This window comes from Halichoerus grypus, chromosome 9 (genome assembly GCF_964656455.1).
Source record: "Halichoerus grypus chromosome 9, mHalGry1.hap1.1, whole genome shotgun sequence".
In the NCBI taxonomy this organism is placed as follows: domain Eukaryota; kingdom Metazoa; phylum Chordata; class Mammalia; order Carnivora; family Phocidae; genus Halichoerus; species Halichoerus grypus.
The window spans coordinates 76513800-76537298 of NC_135720.1; the positions used below are offsets into that span (position 1 = coordinate 76513800).

Consider the following 23499-nt stretch of genomic DNA (forward strand, 5'->3'; position numbering starts at 1 on the left):
AAAGCTGTCCATGAGCTGGTGAAAATAACCTGCCACTGATCTCTGAACACTTTTAGGCTTTCATGCAGAAACAGTGCCTCACCCATCTCTCCATTTAATATTGTTGCAGTCAAACAAGGAAAAGGAAAAAGTCTGTGAAGAAATTAATGTAGAGGACATATTATAGAGCCAGAACAGTAAGTGAAAAATTTAGGATACATAATGGGGAATACTTTTTTTTTTTAAGATTTCATTTATTTATTTGAGAGAGAGAGAGACAGAAGTGCACAAGCTGGGAGGAGAGGGAGAAGCAGGCTCCCTGCTGAGCCAGGAGCCCAATGCGGGGCTCGATCCCAGGACCCCGGGATCATGACCTGAGCTGAAGGCAGATGCTTAACCGACTGAGCCATGCAGGCACCCCTATAATAGGGAATACTTAACGGCAGAATTTAAATTCTTAAAATGTGTGTTATTGTTATACATAATTCCCTGATTTATAGGTTTTATCATAAAAACAGAAAAAAAATATGTATGAGTTGCCAAGATATTTACATTTACATTATATATCATATACATATACATACATGTATGTACATAGTATCATATTTATGTGTGTGCATATGTATGTATATATTTTGGAGGTAAGGTATGTGGGGGTGTGCAGACAGAGAGAGATATTAAAGAGGAACTAGGAATTTTTTTTAAAGTAATCAGTCAGCTGAATGTAAGAATATAAGCCTCATACGGGAAAGACTTTTTTTTATGACTGGGCCTTGCTACCTCAGTACATAGCAGCTGCTCAATAAACTCATTTGTCAAAGGGCTAAACATAACTTTTTTCTTTTTAAAAGTGGTCTCATAAAGAAACAAAGGCAAATTTATTCTTCCAAATTTATTCTTATTTATTCCCCAGCTTTACTGAGCTAGAACTGAGATAATATTGTGTAAGTTTTATAGTGTGCTATGATTTGATACATGTAGATGTTGCAAAATAATTACCACAATAAGGTTGGTTAATATTCATCACCTCACATGGTTACAATTGTGTGCGTGTATGTGTGTGTGTATGGTGAAAACTTTTAAGATCTACTCTCTTAGCAACTTTCAAGTATACAATATAGTATTGTTAACTATAATCACTGTCCTGTGCATTATACCCCCAGAACTTATTAATCTTACAACTTTAAGTTTGTACCCTTTGACTACCTTTACCCATTTCCCCTACCTCCTATACTCACCTCTGCTCCTGGCAACCACCACTCTGTTCTCTGTTTCTATGAGTTTAGGGCTTTTTTTAGATGCCACATACAGGTGAGGTCATATATTATAGTATTTGTCTTTCTCTGTGTAAAATTTATTTTTAATAATGTAGGTATTCACATTTGTAAGCAATTGGAGAAATCATAAAATTGCACAGGAAACTACTAGATTTTAAAGTAAAATCACCCACCATAAAAATGCAAATTTGGAAACATCCTCCCCTGTTAGCCAATAATTGTCTATTAGAAATCTCTGTTTTGAACAGTATCATTGTCAAAAAAAACGTGTACTATGAGACACTACATTTATCATGGTTAAGTATTATTAACAATTATATCTCCTGCTTACAAAGCTAAGTAAACAGATGTCAATCAGTTTTTTAATTTTAAAAGTATGACTGAAGCCTAAAATAAAGAGCTACCTGATTTTGCCTGCACAGAGAAAAGTGCTATTCAGTTGAACCTAGAAGGAACTACCATGAGACTGTTTGCTTTCTAAATAGAAAAACTGAACTATAAAAAGCATTACAAAAATTGGCAATTTGGGGGCACCTGGGTGGCTCAGTCAGTTAAGTGTCTGACTCTTGACTTCAGCTCAGGTCATGATCTCAGGGCTGTGAGATCGAGCCCCACAGCCGGCTTCACACTGGGTGTGGAGTCTGCTTAACATTCTCTCTCTTCCTCTCCCTCTGCACGTCTTCCCCCCATGCTCCCCTTTCTGCCTCTCTCAATAGCTCTCTCTCTCAAAAAAAAGGGTAATTTTGTGAATTTAAATAGTCGTTTCCTTAAATAATTTTACATATATACATACATACGTGCACTCATATATGTATACAGACATACTTACATATACATACACACATGCATATAGTTTGTATAAATATATATAAATGTGACATCAAGAAGTTAAATAACATGAATCATTTTTGCCAACTTTAAATTTTATTGACTTAAGCTTACTATTTGCTGCCAATCTGATGACCCAAAGGGAAGTTTATGGTTTCTCAAAGATAACTTGCAACCTTTAGGGGTGTGAGATAATAGAAAATACATATTAGTTTCTGCCCCCAGTTCCTTGCACAGAGATCCTAAAACCTTTGTAATTTCCTAAGTGATAAGCACACCAGGAACATCCTTTGTTCTAATATTTGGTTTTTGCCCCAGTTCCTGACGCGGGGCTGAAATTCTTATAATTTCCTGAGATAGGAGTGTCTCTTGTCTTAATGAGGCAACTCTGTGTGGGCTCTCAGATGACTCCTGGATGGGAGCTGGTCACCTGAAAGACCAAGCCATGATAAGAAGCTTGGAATTTTCACCCCTCCCCCACTCTCTTGAGAAGGGAGAAGGGCTGAAAATGGAGTTAAAAACTGATCATGCTTACGTAATGAAGCCTCCATAAAAATTCCAGTAGTATGGGGTTCAGAGAGCTTCCAGGTGGGGGAACACATCCATGTACCAGGATGTACCAAGAGTACCAACTCCACAGGGATAGAAGCTCCAGAGCACAGCACCCTCCCAGTCTAAACTTTATCTGACTATTCATCTGTATCCTTTATCATATCCTTCAGTAAGCTGGCAAACGTAAGTGCATAAGTGTTTCCGTGAGTTCTGTGGGCCACTCTAGCAAACTGAGCCTACAAAACGAACCTCCAATTTATAGCCAGGTTGGCCAGAAGCTGTGGATAACCTGGGGACTTACTACTTGCAGTTGTCATCTGATGTGGGGTGGGAGCCGTCTTGTGCAACTGAGATCTTACCCTGAGGGATCTGACAGTAACTCCAGGCAGACAGTTAATAGAGTCAGAATAGAGTTAAACTGTAGGACACCCCGCTAGTGTTGGAGAATTGCTGGGGGCAGGGGTGGGGGGGAAACCACGCCTTTGGTGACCAGAAGTGTCAGAAGTGTTGTGAGTGTGGTAGTAGTGTGAAAGTAAAGGACACACAAAGGAGAAGGAAAGGCTGAGTATTTTCCAGTACAGGGAGAAGTAAACAAAGGCAAACAGCATTACAACACAAATCACTTCCTTGAGGGCGGAGTCATCCTACCAGAACCCAGTAGTCAAATTTCTGCAGCTGGCTTATTGTCTTATCACTTGTCCCTAAATAATGTTCATGACTAGGATAATGTATTTAAGATCTTTGTATCCTTTACACGTTCTCTAATAAGTATAAGAAACATTATACCCAGTATATGAGGCATATTCATTCTGCTTAAGAGGCTAGCATATATTCCATATGACATTACACAACACAATTCCAATATGGAAAACTAAGTTTCCATTGTGCTCTAATCACATGGAACCAACCCATGATTTTCAACTCTCTTTGCTGTAAGGCAGGGATAAAATCCTTCTAGTTTTGTCATCCTGTAACATGGAAAGCTGACGGCCCTCTCCATATTTAGTTTTCCCTTACTACATACTGCACAGAGATATCGGGCTCCCTCATGATGAACAATCTGTGATGACCTGAATGTTGTCCTTTCATTTTTTTGTAAATTAAAGTATTTGAGAAATTAATACCCAAACCGTTTTTCAATACAGAAAGAGAGAGGACACTCTCAATGGAAAGAAAGAAATGAAATGTGAAAAGCCTTTCATGGAAGATTCATTCTTGGCAAATTGTAGAAGGATGGCTATTTTTAATAGATCTTGAGCAAACCAGTAATTACCATGTTACAATTCTCACAAAGAATTATATAGGACACATCTCTTTTCCATATGGCAGTTTATGTAGGTGCAATGGACAGTCAGCAAAGCTAATAAGGTACAAAAATCAATAAAAATAACACTTGGGCTCTGCCTTTAAGGAGTTTAAAATCTATAAGATTGTTGAGTCTATATATTAAAGTATATAGAAAAAACAATCACACTGATCATGGTGAGCACTGAGCAATGTATAGACTTGTCAACTCACTGTGTTATACATCTAAAATTAATATAACATTATATGTCAACTATACCTCAATACTAAAAATAAAAAAAATTATTCAAAAACAAAAAAATGAAAAAACAAATATAACCTGTAGTGTTAATATAATTAGATTCATTTTTAAACAAATAATGAATATTGTGCTTCAAAATACCAAAGACATATTATGCTAGCCATAAGGCTTTTGCTTAACACATTTGTGGAATTCTGCTTTGTAATTACCTTTAAAATTTGTTTATGAACAACTAAAAAGATCACTCACATTACTTTACAATCACCCTCCATAATACTGAATTTGGAGAGAAAAACAAATTTTCAAAAAGAATCTAATTAAAAAAACATGACATGTAACAAAAAAAAAATAGGTTCACTAAAAGAAACAGGGATAGGATTAGGATAAAATAGTAAAAGATATAAAGTACTAATATATATTAGGATACTAAGAAATCAGAGGAGAAATTTTTACTTTCTTTGATTTGATTATAAACAGGGAAAAGGTGGTTGTGCTATGGCCTGTCCTTGATGGCCCTGTATGCATTAGCCTAAATCAAACAAATGCAAACATTGATACCTCTTAGGCAGTTATGTTGTAATAAAGGAAGGACCATGATTATTTCAGCAGAGAAATGACTACTTATGAAATGTTGCCTAAAGACAACTTAATTCCAGTGCTGAAGATATTTTAAAACCATATTTCTATTTTACCAATATTTAAATTTTAGAAACTTTGACAGGAATTAATGATCTATAAAAGCTAAAACTTACAATCTTCTCCTTTAGGGTTAAGAACAAGTTATAGTTTAAAATCTTCTCTCACCAAGGTTCATTATGAAAACTACAGAAAAACATTATATATGCAGCCCAGAGTTTTGGGCCAAAGATCACCTGGGATTAGTATATCAAAAGAGATGTATTATTTGTATGCATGATAAAGTGACATGGGATGACAGAACATGTTGCAATTTTCCCTACCATCCATGTCCTCTCTCCTGCAGGTTAATCTTCCTTTGGAAGTTTATCCCCTCTCTGTAAGATGACATGAAGGTGCCATCAACCAAAGCACCTGACATTCTCTTGAGTAAGGAATGGACACAGAGCCCAAAGGTAAGGCTAAGAAAACTCTCCTGAAAGCTGACATGTGAATAAATAGCATGATTGCACAAAGATCAAAATCTCATTGACCCCCAAAGTGACACCTGAAAAGACCATCTACTACTTCCTGCAACTTTCTTTCATCTCTGGATCTGCTGGGTATCCTGTTCTTCTAAGGTACTTCCCAGCCATTTTTAAGTCCTAGCATACATAAAAATTTAACCTCTGCATGGCACATTGGGTTTAGAGGGCTAGACTGCTCACAGGCTGGAAGTAATGGCCCCAAGAACCCACCCAGCTGACCCAAGACTAAGGGATCAATATCTACTCTCAACTATAACCCGTTCTAAGCACATTGGTGTGCTTTGGCACAGCTCCAAGAGGCTTGATTCTTCCGGTAATACTCAAACTGCAAATCAGAAGATATCCTTCCAAATAGACCACTCCTTTGCTTAACTAAGCCTGAGTAAGTTTCTGTTGCTTGCAACTAAAGCACTGATGAAGATGTCTGGAAGAAACTGATGGAGAGGATGGTGATGATGATCATGATCATAAACAGGACGCTGCTAGGAGGAAGAGATGAGGAAAAAGAAGAAAGCAGGGACAGAAGGAAAGTCTACACTGTAAGAGACTTTACAAAGAGTCCTATCTAAATGGCAACATTATATTTTCACAGATAAGTAACTCTCTATGATGGTAGCCATATATTGCTCTAGTTTTGTGCAAAATACATAGCTTTATTTTGGTTGCAGTTCACTCAATGCTTTTAAAAACGATTTAAAATTTTTCTTAGTTTCTATTCAGAAAATTTAAGTTTGGAAAATTTGTTAAAATAATTTGTAACTAATGACCTTGTCAAAATGTGGTTTTACAGCTGAGATGCCAGTGAGTGGAGAATTAAGGTACTTTCCTAATTCCATAATCATGTTCAGTTTATAACAGTCTTATTCATCAAATGCTAATGACAAAATAATCTCAATGATCTCAGCAGTAACTTTGTTTGGATTTGAATTTCTCCAGAAACCACTCAATTTGCCACTAGATCTAATGTAAACAAAAATAAGTCCCAGTGTCATATGAAGGAAATTTTGGAAATTTTACTGTAAAATGCAACTTCAGCACTGGCTTTGGACGTGGGCAGCATGGATCAACATCCCCAGTTCTGCAGCTCACTGGCTGGGTGAACACAGGCAAGTTTCTCGACCTGCGCCTCAGTTTCTTCATCCATTTTATGGATGGAGTAATAGCACCTACCTAGTGCCTACCTAGGAGTACTGTTGGGATGTTTCAATGAAATAATGCACATAAAGCTCTTAACATAATGCCTAGCATCACAACGAGAATTCTGTTAGCTAGTATTATGGCATAAAATTGAGTTTCTGTTCTGTGTTGACTTATTCTCTTTATTTACAGTAGTTTTTAAATATCTGTATGATAAAGCCCCCACTGACTTTTATCTAGCAGCAGCAGAGCCCCCTAAGTTAATAATTCAGTCAAAAATCTGTACACAGCTTATGATGAAAGTATTTTGGTGAGTTTGATTTGAGTCTTAATAATTTAACTCCCTGTCATTACCTTAAATATTATATATGCGGGAATCAACCATCTGTTGATGTTGGTGGTTGCTACAAACAGTATAAACAAACAGAAATATGTAAAAGAAGGAGATGGTCTTTAAGACATGAGTAGTTTTCCATGAGAACAGAGAGTATGGGTGATACTTGAAAACGGAAGCCTGGAGTGAAAGCTGCTGTCTCTAAACTGTATGCAATCTCCTCGGTTTATACAATAAACACATGGTAGAAGGGGGAAAATCTAAACACAGAAAGGATGCATGATTCACCCCCCTACAGCAACAGAGTGCTTGGAAACTAAGAGCATTTGGCTACAAATACTCATATATGAAATAGAATTTTGCCTGTGTTGCATATCCCTGTGACAGGCTGAGCACTCTAGAGGCATTCTAAATAAGTTTATACTGTCCTCTAACCTTGCATAGAACTCCTTAGTACATATTAAGTTGTAAAATATCATCTAACCCATTTGCTCTAGTGGTGCAGACTTATCTAAAAATGATAGAACTATTTGTGAAAGACTTCACAATTGCCATGCTATTAAAACCTAGATGAGTTAAGGTCAAATGGGGTAACAGATGCATTTTTAACAAAAAGACTGAGATTTCTAAACAGCAAAATAAAATTGAATATTAGAGTTTAGAAAATGAAAGATCATTGATTTCCTTGTGTTGTCTTGAATATAAGGAATCCAGGGTACACAGAGGCAAATGACTTAATCAAGGATACTACCCAGTGAAGCCAAAGAATCTTAATCTCCTTGAACAACCAGAGAACAATCCCAGAGCAGTATCACACAATTCCTGAGCAAATAAACAATCTATAGCATATAATTCATAAAAACTACTACACACTTTTACACAATGATCACATTAAATCCTGACAACCCTCAGTGGGCTTTTCCAGATGAGGAGTCAGAACAAGAGAGGTTAAGTAACTTGACCAAGTACACACAGGGAGCCAGTAAGTAAGCTTGGATAAACACACTCTAGCCATTGGACCATGGAGACTCTCATGAGAGGAGACTCATAGTTAAACTATATTTACTCCGTCTTTCCTGTACTATATAAGACCAGGTAAGCCCAAACCTAATTCTGCCTTAAATGATAAAATATAGTTGCCGGTTCCAAAGTGGCCTAGTCACTCCAATCAAATGACAGAAGTACACAGACAAGGCCCTCACCTTCCTCAGCTTTCCAGAGACCACTCTTCCTGACCCCAGGAGGAAAAGCAGTATAAAGACCTCCAAACTCTGGTATTCTCTCCCTTCTCCTCCCATTTCTATTCATCAAGGCTGTGATTGGATTTTGAGAGGGTAGGTATGGATGCCTCTGAGTGGGGGCTGAATGCATGTTACACAGGCTCAAATCCGCCTTTTTTCTTCCTCCATTTGGTAGAAGATTAAAATTGGGATTGGAAGTCTAATAGCCACAATTCTACGAGGCACAGAAAAGGTGCAGTAGCCATGATTTTATGACAGCTTAGGAAGAAATGTTGGAAGATACATGTGTCATATGACCTCACTGATATGAGGAATTCTTAATCTCAGGAAACAAACTGAGGGTTGCTGGAGTGGTGGGGGTGGGAGGGATGGGGTGGTTGGGTGATAAACATTGGGGAGGGTATGTGCTATGGTGAGCGCTGTGAATTGTGCAAGACTGTTGAATCACAGATCTGTACCTCTGAAGCAAATAGTACATTATATGTTAAAAAAAAAAAAAGAAGAAGATAGCAGGAGGGGAAGAATGAAGGGGGGAAATCGGAGGGGGAGACGAACCATGAGAGACTATGAACTCTGAGAAACAAACTGAGGGTTCTAGAGGGGAGGGGGGTGGGGGGATGGGTTAGCCTGGTGATGGGTATTAAAGAGGGCACGTACTGAATGGAGCACTGGGTGTTATACGCAAACAATGAATCATGGAACATTACATCAAAAACTAATGATGTAATGAATGGTGATTAACATAACATAATAATAAAAAAAAAGAAAGAAATGTCGGAAGATCCGTGAGAAGAGGTGATGCACCACGGTCTCAACTCCTAGCCTCGGCTCTCCCCAGCTGCGGGTCAAGAGCACTCGACTGCGAGGAAGGGGGCCAGAGGTCAGGGAAGAAACAGAGCCAAACAAACAGGATGCTAAATCCTCTCTGAGGCTGCTCCCCAGGCCACTCTGCACCACTGTGAACTGTACCAGGACACGTGGGACATGAAGAAAGGAAAGTGAACAAGAAGAACAAAATCCTCACAAAATGTGCTCTAACAGAATAACTAAGAGCATCATTTCAGGGCGACACATATACAGGCCACTGCTTGCCACGGACCTATCCTTGGGTAGGACCTAAACTTGGGTACTAATTCTAAGAGCAGCATTTTAGGTTACAAGTTAATCCAGCCACTATGGCAGGTAACTTAAGTTACTTTCTTATATTCTTTTTCTTTATGAACTATAAACAAATGTGCATTTGAAAATATTAAGGACTAGCTCTTGTGTTTTAAATTTTTTACATTCAAATTCCTATAACCAAGTTCATATTTGCTTCACTTGAACCCCACCCTCTTACCTCCAACCCCAAGAGTACTTCTCAGGTAACTCCTTTGGATGGTCTGCCTTCAAATGTTTGACACGTGAGGAACTATCAGCCATTCCTGTGTCGTAACTGCTAGCTCTGTCACTTTCTGGAATGCAGCGTCCCCTTCATTTATATGTGACACATACACAGAGAAGAACGCGATTTGATTTGAAACTGACAGCTGTTTGTGCTTTTATGTGCAATACTTGATTAAAGAAACCTAAAAATTATTTACTCGATCTTCCAAGATAAGGAACCTGCTTCCGAAATGGGGGTCAAGATAACTGCAGAAGCAAATGCATTTTTCAGCTGTTTTGGAACAGAAAAGCTAATGTAGCTCCTCCAAAAATGCTTTATATAAACTCAAAAGAAGAACTTGCCAAGGTGGCTTTATGTAGCCCATGGGACAGTTAGCAATGTCTGCAAGACAGTTCTGGTTGTCACAGCCAACAGCAGGAGGAGTAGGGAATGAAATGCTATTACCACCTAGTGGGTGGAGACCAGGCATGCTGCTAACCATCCTACAATGCACAGGACAGTCGCCCACAACAAAGAATTATCTGAAACAAAATGCAAGTAGTGCCAAGGTTGAGAAGTTCTAGTCCAAGTTTGTTGCTGATTTTCAAACCGTGCATTTCCAGAGAAGCCTATCAATGACACTCAACACATAGATACCCCAACATCACGATAGCTATTCTGAGGGGTCTTCCCCCACCGGGATATCTGTTCACAGAAGAATAACCATAGCAAGTCTGGTAGTTATTCAACAGGAAATTCATCTCTTTTTTCTTCCACTTACTCCCATGGCTTCAATCTGCCACTTAGAGGCAGAGCCTCTCCTAGTCAAGCTTTCTCCGTATCCCAAACTAACATCAATCTCTCCCTACTCCCCAACTCTGCCCAACCCTTCCCTCCTCCACTCTATGTCTTTGTTCCCAGCCTTGGCGAATGGCACCACTGCTGACTGCCACTCCAGTGGGAGGCCTGGACGGCCTAGGCTCATCCCTCTCCCCAGGATGGTCACTATACTTTGCACATAATTGGCATTTTGTCCAAATGTGGAATTCAAATCAATCATTTTTCAGACCGATTTATATAAATGGTAAGCCCAACAAAGTCTAGAGAAAAAAGTAAAACTATGCAGCGGAGAATGTAGTTCAGTTTAAAAAAAGAAATAGCACATTTGGAAACATTTCCCATGTTCACACAACAGGAAGAGTCACAGACCCAAAAAGAACCAAAGAAGCCCCAGGACATGGTTTAAAGAGTGGAAAAGATGTCAAGATAACAGATGAGACTGACTATGTAGGGTACTGAGTCTAAGCTTACTTTGTTTAAAAAAAAAAAAAAAAAATCAAGCTTCCCAGGCATGAATATCTCAAAGCAATGAAAACGAAAGAAAACTATATGGAGGAGAAATAAGAGTACAGCAGGAGAGTTAGTAAAAATTTAAAGATAACAACCTAACACTTGCATAGAGTTGAAGTTGACAGCGTTCACATAGATTATCTCACTTCCTTCTTTGAAAAACTCTGAGGCAAGCAGGTCTTAGAGCATTCTGAATGCTAAGTAGCAGAAAGCATCCAAACCGCCCTGACGCAGCCAGGTCAAGTGGCCCCCAGCATCACACACACATCCGCTAACACAGCCATGAGCAGCCACTCACAGTCATGAGCATTCCAGCAGCTGCTATTTCAGGAATGGAACAGGGGTCACTTCAAGAACCGTTTCTATTCATTTTACATCTCCAATAATAGAATTTGGTTGGCTGCTGACATCCTTCACTGAGTCTCCAGAAGTACAGACAATATGCTTTATTGTCACAAGTGAGTCATTCTGTTTGTTTAAGAGAGAAGATTCTGGAAGTTTTCAATAAATTGTAAAGACATCCAGGTGAATCAGAGAGGAGTCAGAATTTAAATTTTGGCCAACAATTTCCCCTCAACACCTAACATTAGCTCACCTGTAACACATCTTTGACAAACTAACAATTCTGTTTATAAATATGCATGGGTATCAGCCTGACTCATCACAAAGTTAGGGCCATAAATGATTGAGGATTCCTCTCCTGGGGTGTAACAACTCAGCTCTAGGCAATGAGAGTTAACAGAATAGTATTTTTGAAATATCACCTGATTTGTTTTTTATTCTTACTGATTTTGTTGCTACCCAGTAAAGCTGAGTCAGCTTCAGCTTTGGGGGACAGGCAGGCACAGCAAAGAACAAAGACTTTGTTGTTCAGTTCTAACTTTCAAAATAGAATTTTTATTATTTTTTTAAAGATTTTATTTATTTATTTGACAGAGAGAGAGACAGCGAGAGAGGGAACACAAGCAGGGGGAGGGGCAGAGGGAGAAGCAGGCCTCCCACGAAGCAGGGAGCCCGATGCGGGGCTCAATCCCAGGACCCTGTGATCATGACCTGAGCCAAAGGCAGACGCTTAATGACTGAGCCACCCAGGCGCCCCCCAAATAGAATTTTTAAGATGAGATCAGCAGAAGCAATAGTCTTGAAACCCGCACTCTGTGCTGCAAAAGCTTGAGAGAGAAATGGTATGTTTTGATGTCCCAAAAGCATTTGACTTGGAACATCTAGGATTGAGAGTTCATATGAAAGTTACTCATAGAATATGATATGATAATAGCACAACATGATATTAGAACAGTCTTCCTGCTTCTAGGAAAACAGACAAAGTCTGACTGGCTGGTAGGAAGAGGTAAGGACCAAGGTGTCTAACTAGAGTTTAGACGATACCTGGGTGTTTTGAAGGTATATATATGCAAGTGAATGCCTGGAGGGAGATAAACAGGAGATGGGGTGGTAAGACGGTTAAAAAAAAAAATCAGACTGAAGAGGGTATCCACAAACATTAGGGGCTTGTGCTCAGCTTCCTATCTAAATACCTCTGGGAGAACCATTTTGATGGGTCCTCCAAGTCAGTATTGGGTAGATACCATAGAGCAGTAATGGTTGCAAAGGGTGCTGAGGCAGAATGGGATTGAGAGCTCTGAGCTTCCCTGTCATTCTGGCTTTAGTGAGATGTGAAAGGAATCCAAAAACATTCCCATGGCCCCTTCAAGGGAGGCCTCATAGAGCTCTTGCCGCAATGGGGGAGGGGCTGGGTATACTGAACATGGAGAACGATGGGGCTGGCCAATGAATCAGCAAGCAGTCATCATGGTTTCAGCTTACCTAAAAAAAAAATAAAAAATTAAATAATCAACCATAAGATGCCCCAGCTATTGACACAGCAATAGGGATAACATGAAGACAAAGGCAAAGCTCAATCAGGATGAGACACATGGGAAAGGCTGGGGAGGCCCGGGGGACAAATGGATGGATGGACACCTTCCTTCTTCCCTACACTGAGACTATCTGGACTATGTCTGGGGAGTGGGCGAGGGTGGGAGTGGAGGAAGAACCACAGAATGGGAACAGCTCTAAGAATGACCATGAGTTTTGCATTACATCTTGCACTTGACTGAGTTTTTATTCCCAAGTGCTAAAGAGAGGTTAACGTAAAGTAGCAATATTCTATGTTTGCTCACTACTAGCAGAAAAGGAGGTTCCAGAGCTAAACTGAGTTCAGTTACAGAGAAATAAAGTCACACTTCTGCACCCCCACAAATGTATACATTGTATATTGCTGAACAGTTTAGAGTTTTCACAGGTTAGAGAATCACAAATTATTATATCAAGATTATCTTAAAGCATGATTCCCAAATGTTGGTTTTAAAATGTCTTCCTTTCTTTTATTTTAACAAGATAACACTCATCTCTCTTCTGAATTCATTAGAACTGAGAGTGGAAGGACAGGGTAATGCCATACAGGGGCTGCTCATTCTCTGGGACATTCTTTAACCTAGCCCTAGAGTCAATACTCTGTCTAATAGTACAGAGAACTCCACTTGGAAATAATCATTTGCTATCCCAATTATTCTAACACTATCAGACTCAGTTCAGCTTTGTAACTGATAGTACAAATGAAAGGAATATTGAAACTTAAAATGATCTCCATCACGCCTTTACCAAGTAACTACACAGTGACCAGATGCAGAGGGGGACCCAGTAAGGAAGGAAGCTCAAAAAGCTACAAATGAATGTGTCCCAGCCTCTGGCTTCATCTACTTTTTGTTTCCTGGCCTTTTAGGGGAAATTTTTTCTCCTCTCCTACAGAAAACCTTTCTTGAATTCTACTTCGGAAAACTATCTCCCTAAGATTGTTATCTGTTCCAGCTCTGTGTCCCCACAGCAACCTTTTGATAAACATTTTCTTGGCATTATCAGAAAATACTAATACTGTTGTGTGGCTGATCTGTCTCTCCCAAGAAGACAATGTGAACATCTTTAAATCCCCAGTCTCTAATTCAGTTGACTTTCTGTGTCAAAGTGGTGAACACCGTTCTAAGTACTTTACATACGTTATAATTCAGTTCATCCTCCAAATAACAACAGAGGATAAGGACTACCATTACCATGTCCACTTCAGAGATGAGGACACAGACGTACAGAGAGGTAGAATAACAGAACCGAGTATCAAACTCAGGCTGCCTGCCTCCAGGGTAGATGCTCAATAAAAGTTCGTTAAATTGAACTCAAGCTGGAAATCCAAAGTTCCCTTCTTCCAGATATTGCCGTTGGTCAGCACATTTTAAACCAATAGTCCATGAGAATGCAATTAAAGACACACTGTATCTTTTGTTGAAATAATTTGTCTGCTATATTACAGATGTCTTTCTTCCACTGCCATACTCCTTCACTTTTTCCAAGATATCCTTATTTTCTTGAGCCAAAATCATAATAATATAATGACTTTTGTCAGCTTCCACAAGGCTAGCTTTTTGGTAGAGAAGAAACTAATTCTTTCCATGAGCTGTTAAAAGACATTATCTGTTACTATTGTAGTAGACACACATACATAAAGTACAGACCACACAAACAAAACGCCTGTTACCCATTTTTCCCTCAGAACAAGGACAATTTTGTTCTCCATTTATATAACAACAACAAAACAAAAAGATTTATGACTAATTCTTTTAATGGTAATTTTAACAGTATTTTTTTTATATAATTATGTTGGGATCCTTCAGGAATCAAATCCTGAGCAACCCCTTTTAGAATCTCTGTGGAATAATACCTCAAAAGGAAGCTTCATTTTCTTTCTTTTTTTTTTTTTAAAGATTTTATTTATTTATTTGACAGAGAGACACACAGCGAGAGAGGGAACACAAGCAGGGGGAGTGGCAGAGGGAGAAGCAGGCTTCCCGCTGAGCAGGGAGCCCGATGTGGGGCTCGATCCCAGGACCCTGGGATCATGACCTGAGCCGAAGGCAGACGCTTAACGACTGAGCCACCCAGGCGCCCCATGGAAGCTTCATTTTCTAACATGTTTTTGCAATTACTCATTGCCTAGCTACAACTTCTACTATAAAACATCCCTTTAGTTACACTATCTTATGGTTTAAGACACATACCTACACACACAATAGTCTCAAAACTCTGCCCTTCCCTGTCCACGCCCCTCCAGCCTTCGCATCCATCTGTCATCGAACACCTCAGCCTTCCCCAACTATCAATACTTAACGTGTTTCCCAGTTACAGTTTCCTCAACATAAAACCCCAGTAGCTTCTGTTATTTTATAGACTCAGATTTATAGAATCAGTCATCAGGAAATCATGTATTTTTTTATACACATTTTGAATACATTTAGGACACGTAACTTCTCACTGTCATAGTTACTTACATAGAAAAAGTAAGTTCTTCATTCATCCTTATTTAAATTTCTTAAAATAGGCAAAAATAAACATATTCTTCATAATTCTAAGTCGCTGTACTTACATTGAGACCCACTTAAAGTAAGATTTTTAAAAATATAGATACTAGAGGACTTTTCACACTAATTTTTAGCTGTTTTCAAACAATGATTAATTTAACCTGCTCTTATCCAGACCTGAGGTCAAAGTTCTATCTACCTTCAATCTTCCTATATCAGATATGTACTCATTCAACTCCTTATCATCTCATCAAGGAGCACAGTTTGTCACAGTCCACAGGGCTCCCCACTTGTTTCCCTTCCCCTGTTTGGTATACTCCTACCTTTGGAATTATACCCACTGACATTTCAGCTTTTACGCTGGTGCTGAAGAGTAAAATGTAATAGTTTGCCTGGGAATGAGCTGGCTTAGCATCATTCTCCTAATATCTCCGTACTTCTCATTGGGTCTCAGTGCAAGGTCATGCTTTTACTTTATCTCTTTGTAGCTAAATTTTGTCCTGTTGTCCAGTCTCTTAGTGATAGATCCTGTCCAGTTAGTCTATGACCGGGATGTGGCACTAGGGCTCTTACGTTCCATGCCTGAACCCTTTCTCCTTAACCCCTATCAAAGGATGGACCCCTTTTCCTGATAAAGGCATGCCAACCTCTACCATCTGCCAAAATATTCTCTACTCTGACCCCTATCTGAATACTCAGATCTACCTTTACCTGTTTGACTTGGGTATCTGGAAACCTACCCAAATGGCACACTCCATCTGTTCTCCTCCATTTATCATGAGTTCCCATTACCATGGATTCTCAGATTCTGCAAGTCTACCATCACTATACACTAGAAGTGCAGATATTACTCAGTACCCCCTAGCGTAGCTACCAGTCACACTCCTCTTCCATAATCCTTCCTTTGGAATAAGTAGCCATGTTTTGTAGTCCCTGGTGATGAGTAAAGCATAACCAAATAATGTACTGTCCAAACTGAAAAAGGGGGTATTATTAATTGTTCTGGGACAACAATTATGCTGGGCAAATTGGGAAGTGTAGTCATCCTACAAAGTACTAAACCAATGAACACTTGACCAAAACAAGCAAAAAGCAAAATGAGCCAATTTATGGCCTGGCCAGCAACCTGTGACCTGGGAGGCTGATTAAAAAGATGATTGGGCCAACATCACAGATTGCAATTTAAAATAAGATGGACAGAAAAACTGCCAGTTGGTTGCAGGTGCTACCGTCGAGAGGTTGGATCAGAGCTGAAGAAGCCAGGGTGATCAAGAAGCTGGTTACAGTGGAAAACGGAGAATCCAATGAACATTAGCAAGAATCAAAACCCGCCTGACAAAGAGCCCTAAGACCTAACTGGACTTCCAGTTCCTGTAACTGGACTTGCCCAGACTCCCATTTGATCCACACAATGCTATCCAGATTTCTAATGAGCTAGTGGGCATAAATTCTAGTTCTCACAGTCAAAGTTGGCTGACTAAAATGTAGTCCTCAAATGAATATTCAACTATCCCTCTTCAACATGCACCCAACCTCATTTAACAGGATCATCATTTAATTATTATCATGTTCCCAAGTCTCTTTTCTTCAGTCACACCCCCTCACTTTCCTAAGTCACCAAGTTTTGGGGCCTGCCTCAGACAGCTATGAAACCAGGCTTTCTTCTCCATTCTCACTGATGCTATTCTGGTTCAGTCCCTCAGTATGGTCTCCCCATTTTAGGAAACTCTGCCTCCCAAATTGCCCTTTCCATTACTAATCCACTCAACACCCATATAGCTCAGTATTCAATGAGAAATGATGTTCTTCTGGACCATTAATAGGAAAAGAAAATGTAATAGGAAAAAATAGACCCTATTCATCACAGCAATCAAATCTGTAAGGTATCTAGGAATAAATCTAACCAAACATAAGCAAGAAGTTTATGGGGGAAATATACGAAAGATTATTACAGAACACAGGAAGGCTTGAATAAATGGAGGGATAGAACATATTCATAGAAAGGAAGAATCAACATAGTCAAGATGTCATATTCTCCAAATAATCTATAAATCAAATGCAATTCCCTACAAAATTCCAATAGGGTTGTGTGTGTGTGTGTGTGTGTGTGTGTAATTTGGCAACTTAATTTTCAAATTCCTATAGAAAATACAAGGACTAAAAAATAGCCAAGAAGAAGTGTGAATAAGAGCAAGTTGGGAAAACTTGTCCTACCAGATATCTAGGTTTATCATCATAAAGCTATATTCTTAAAATAAGTATTAGTGGAAGGCTCTGCAGTGATACAAAGAAACAATAAAGAGCCCCTAAACAAACCCGTGCATATCTGAAAATCAGATACTGACAGAGATGTACTGCAAATCATTTGGACAGACTATTTAAAAAATGGTGCAGAGTCAAAAATAAAACATGCTTCCTACCTTAAGCCCCACTAAAAATATCAGCTATGATTAGAGGTGATTAAAGACCTAAGTTTGAAAGATAAAACTTAAAAACTGTTCAAAGAAATATAGAAGAATATCTTTATAATCTTGTGATAGGGAAGGATTTCGATGAGACAGAAGAATCACAAACTATAAATAAAAAGATAAATAAATCTGACCACAACAGAATTTAAAATTGTTGTGCATCAAAAGTTACAATTAAAAAACTGAAAAGGCAGGCCACAGACTGAGAAAAGATAACTAAATATATGTAGCTCATAAAGTTTTTTTTTATTTGGAAAAATATAAGGAACTCCACAAATCAGTAAGAAATTGTTATTTTTCCCCAATAGAAAAATGGGAGAGTTACAGAAGAGGAACCAGAATGCCCAACACACTGAGAAAAGATGTTCAATCTTATTAGTATTACAGAAATGCAGATTTGAACCCAAAAGGATAACATTTCACACAATCGGATTCATCACAAGACATCTCACATACTGTTGGTGAGTGTGTAAATGGTAGGTACTACCACATTGTACAACAATTTGAAAATATCTATTAAAGTTGAAAATACAGGGGCGCCTGGGTGGCTCAGTTGGTTAAGCAACTGCCTTCGGCTCAGGTCATGATCCTGGAGTCCCGGGATCGAGTCCCGCATCGGGCTCCCTGCTCAGCGAGGAGCCTGTTTCTCCCTCTGACCCTCCCCCCTCTCATGTACTCTCTCTCATTCTCGCTCTCTCAAATAAATAAATAAATCTTTAAAAAAAAAAAATAAAGTTGAAAATACAGACAAGGACCAAGACATTTCACTTCCAGATATTTATGAAATAGTGCATATATGCACAAGGAAACATGAACAAAAATGTATATAATATAGAAGACTGGAAAACAACTTAAATATCCATTAATGAGCACACAGATAAAGCAATTCTGAGATATTCATAAATGGAACATTAGCATAATAAATTAGAAAAAGATATATGCATGTTTGTACACAAATTACTCAAAACAATGCTCTTACTGGGACTTTCTCATCATGCTCTTATTTATCCCATCTCTTTAAAATATAGAAAACAAGATTCTCTTGAGCCTACTTCCACCATCCTATACCATCTCCTTTGCTTTTACTTTGCCAAATCCTCCTTGACGACTTTCTACATTAGCAATTTTCAATTCCTCTCCTTTTATTTCTCTTTAACACACCTCAGTCAGGCTTTTTCCCTAACATTTCACTAAAATTTGTTTCTTTAAATTCACCAATGAATGACCTCCGTGTTGATAAACCAATTGCTCAGTTCTCAGTACTCATCTTAGAGATCCTATCAGCATCATTTGGCACAGCTGGCCACCCCTCCTCCTCGACCCTAGGATTTCATAACTACCTTATGTAGCCTATCTCACTGATCATTCCCCAGTCCCCTCTGTTGGTGCCTTCCTTTCTCACTGATCTCTAAAAGTTGGAGTGTCCCAAGGTTGCCTTGTTAGGTCTATTCTCTATCTATATGCATTCCTTTGGTGATCTTATCTAGTCTCGTGGATTATGTCCTCTACATACTGATGACTTTCAAATGTATATTCCCAGCTCAGATCTCTTTCCCAAATTTCAGATTCATATGAGATACATGAAACACAACAGAGTCAAAACTCTGTTTCTGATCTTCCCTCCACAAAGTGTATCCTTGCAGTCATACCATTTCGGTCAGTGGCAACTCCACCCTTTCAATAGCACTGGTCAAAAAATTTGAGTCATCCTTGACTTCTCTTTCCCCCTCCCTACACACCCAGTTGCTCAGTAAATCCCATTGTCTCTGCTTAAAAAAAAAACAAAAACAAAAATAGAATCTGACCATTTCTTTCACCACCTCTACTATTACCCACTTTGGTCCAAGCCACCATCATTTCTCTTCCAAATTTCTACAATAGTCTCCTAATTGCTCTCCCTGACTCTAATCAGTGTAATCCCACACAGCAACCTGATCAAGTTTTTTGCAATATAATACATTATTTCACTCTTCAATAGCATGCATTTCACTCAGGGTAGAAGCCAAAGTACTAACACTCCATTCTCCAACCTCTCCCACCTACCCTATGACTACACCTGCTGTCACTATCAATGCTTCAGCCATACAAACTTCCTTGGTGTTTCCTAAGTATATAACACATACTTCTGCCTTATGGCCCTTGCACTGACTTTCCTCTCTGCCTAGAACATTCTTCTCCCACAGAAGGCTGTAGGGCTAATTCCCTCACCTACTTCAAACAACCTGTAAACAACCTTTTGTTGTTTATATCAGGAGAAAAGGTTTGAGTCCCCACCATCAACGGAACAAAGGGCTATCAAAAAAGCAATGAGTAAAATAGCAGGAAGAATGGGGGAAGGGACAGGGAGCAAGGAAATTGTTGTGGATAAACCATTTCATATCTAATTGAAATATGTTACAAAACTTAAATGTATTTTTTAAAGTTGTATTTTGGCTGGCATGATTTCATAAAACCAAACTTTTCTTTCTGTCTTTCTAGAAATGTTTGTTGAGGAGATTATTTTTAAATTATGCAGTAAACAGTTAATTATTGACCACCTTGGAGAATGAAAAATTTGTTCCTCTGTGATGAACATATACTCTTGGATGTTGATGTCAGTGTGTACCTCAAAGTGCCATTCTGGAGACTGTGTTAAGGAAAAAGCCATCGTCTTTTACTTTAGGTCATGAGGAGTCTAGACGAGTGCTGTTCAGTAGAGCTTTCTGCAGTGATGGGCATATTCTGTATTGGCACTGTCCAGTATTGTAGCCACCAGCACATGTGACTACCAAGCACTTGAAATGTGACAAGTGTGATTGAGGAACTGAATTTTAGTTTTAATTTAAAATTAAATCATCGCCTGTGCTAGTGACATTTATTGGACAGGATGGGTCTGGATATTCAGGTGGCTAGAGTGACTGAATGCTTAGCAATAGGAAGGTTATATTTTCAAATCAATTGTTTCCTTTAGTATTTTCTTTTTCTCTCTTCTTTATATTTTTTTCAGCTTCATTGATAATTGACATATAAATGCAAGTTTAAGGTGAACATGATAATTTGTCACATGTATATACTGTAAAATGATTACCGCAATAAGATTAGCTACCATCTCATCACCTCACATAATTACTTTTCTTGTTCTGTGGTGAGAATACTGTAGATCTATTCTCCTAGCAATTTTGAAGTATTAACGGTATTAACTAGAGCTACTATGGCTCTACAAGAGAGCCCCCCAACTTATTCATCTTATAACTGGAAGTTTGTACCCTTTGACCAATATCTCCCCATTTCCCCAACCTCCCAGCCCCTGGCAACAACCATTCTGTTCTCTGTTTCCATGAGTTTGGCTTTTTTAGATTCCACAGATAAGTGAAACCAGAATTTGTTTTTCTCTTGACTCATTTCACGTAGCATAATGCCCTGAAGGCCCATCCATGTTGCTGCAAATGGCAGGATTTCCTTCTTTCTCATGGCTGAATAATATTCCTGTGTGTGTGTTTCTTTATTCATCTGTTGATGGACACTTAGGTTGTTTTTATGTCTTATCTGTTGTAAACAAGGCTGCAATGAACATGGGACTGCAGATATCACTTCAAGACACTGATTTTATTTCTTTTGGTTGTGTGATTGCTGGATTATATAGTAGCTCTGTCTCTAATATTTTGAGGCATCTCTACCGTGTTTTCTACAGTGGCTACACTATTTTGCATTCCCACCAAGAGGGCTCAAGGGTTCCCTTTTCTCCACACCCTTGCTAGCAGTTATCTCTTATCCTTTTGATAGTAGCCATTCTAACAGGTATGAGGTGGAATCTCATTGTGGTTCTGATTTGCATTTCCTAATGATTAGTGATGTTGACCATGTTTTCATGTACCTGTTGGCCATTTGTATGTCATCTTTGGACAAATATTTATTCAGTACCTCTGACCATTTCTTAATTGGGTTGGTTTTTTTCCTACTGAGTTGTGTGAGTTCCTGAGAACCATGACTTAACAATTATCTCGACTTTCAATTTCTGATCTGGGCTAGGAAGCTGAAAGTTTGTGCAGTAGTTAAGTGTACAGGTTTTGGATTCTGAAAGCCTTGAATTCAAATTCTGGTCCCGCCATCTTATTAGCTAATGTAAACATGGGCAAGTTAACTTTAACCCCTCACCTATAAAATAGGAAAAGACGATAATACTACCTACCCTCGAGGGTTACTGTGAAGAGTAAATAAGGTAACATATATAAGGTGCTTAACAAAATGCTTGCTATCTAATAAACAGTAAGGAAGCGTGAGCAACAATTATTACCAAGTCTGATGAATGATTTTCCATGGGCTTGATATTATGAATAAGTCTGTGATGTTATTTTCTACAGCCACTGGGATTAATGAGCTTAAGTTTCACTAAAAATCACTGACATAGAACTTTTCTAGGTGGTGAGGTGTACAATAAGGATAAAGTAATAAAGCAGAATCACTTCTGTGCTAAGCTGTCAGAATCACTGAATTGCAAGGAACTTCATATCTGGTCACCTAGTTCAGTTATTCGATCAGCCAAATGCTTGATTATCCTCAGTGACATCCTTTGCTTCCAGCGTATTCTGAGCATTCTGGTAAGAAAAAGCTCGTTATTTTCTAAGGCAGCAGAAAAGTTCCTCCTTACGTGGAGGAAAAACCTGTTGTTCTAAAGCATCTACAACCAAGTGATCCTAAATTTATCTGCCCAAACTATAAAGAACAAAGCCAAACTCTCTGCCAATTACTACCTTCAAATATATGAAAAACACTTCCAATTCCATTATAAAATGTTCTCAAGATGAAATATCTACATTCTCTTCAATAACATGACTTAAGTTTCCTTAAGCTTCTGTTGGTTCTCTTCCAAACTCATTCCAGTTCATCTAAATTCCTCATAAAGTGAATCTATATAAAAAAAAATTATTTTACTTCATGTTAAATGCTGACCTTAGAAAAAGATTTTTCTGAAAAAAATGTTATATATTTTTCAAGAAGTGATAATGAGGCCCATTATGAAATATCAGACAGAGAACATCTCTTTCGATCTCTTCCTTGATACAGACTCATATGCATGCATTATCTATGGATAAATGAGGCGGCACAGATTGGTTAAGAGCACAGACTCTGGAGCAGGACTGCCAGGCTCAACCTTTGTTGGTATGTGACTTGAGGCCAATCATTTAACCTCTCCATTCCTCAGTATTTTCACTGTGCTACTTCATGCTGATGTGGTAAGGAATAAATTTACAGTTAATACATGTAAAATGCTTGGAACAGCCAAACAGTGAGGGCTTTTGCTTTTTTTCCATATAAATAATAGAAAGCCTTGGGCTATGTATGGAAATATGTAAGACCATGAGACCCAAAATCACATCTATATTCATAGACGAAATTTTCATTTTTCCCGCTGAACTGAGACCTGTAGTTTGAGTTAAATTCAAGTGAATACATATAGACATTGTGAACAGAGAAATGTTGGGCTTTGATTTTAGAGTTCAAATCAGTTCAATACTAACTGATCACCTAAGAGTCTGTCACCTGTTAGAGCACAAAACTGTGTAAGACAGCCTTTCTTTCAACAGGCCATGGCGAGGCTGGGACTAGGCATGGAAACAAATTACCATAATGTGGGTAATGCATTCATTGTATGGATAAAGTGCTCTGGGAACACAGCAACACCACATTAAAGATATGAGGCAATAACTCATAGCCTACTGTTTTATTAAAAAACAACAGAACATCTAAATAGCTAGAGAACTGTTCTGAATAATATTTTGAATAAACTAGTCTTAAAAAATCAGTTTTACATTTCCCTCCAAACTTGAAGGGCTACAAAACCAGCCAGTTCACATGCAGATCACTTTTGTTGC

General features: G+C 38.6%; 1 protein-coding gene across 7 annotated transcripts in view; it reads right to left on the reverse strand.

Moving 5' to 3' along the window:
* BCKDHB (branched chain keto acid dehydrogenase E1 subunit beta) overlaps window positions 1-23499 on the reverse strand; it is a 206941-nt gene that overhangs the window by 78123 nt on the left and 105319 nt on the right. For 2 of the 7 annotated variants that reach the window (XR_013441198.1, XM_036073148.2), the window contains one exon: window positions 11636-12597. The exons of 4 other annotated variants lie outside the window; for them this stretch is intronic. Coding sequence is in view for 1 of the 3 variants with exons in the window: in XM_036073148.2 (XP_035929041.1) it covers window positions 12589-12597 (9 nt within the window). In the remaining 2 variants the exon portion in view is untranslated. Of the gene's footprint in view, window positions 1-11635; window positions 12598-23499 lie in introns of those variants that run through there. One more of the 7 variants, XR_013441199.1, reaches the window with a different exon arrangement.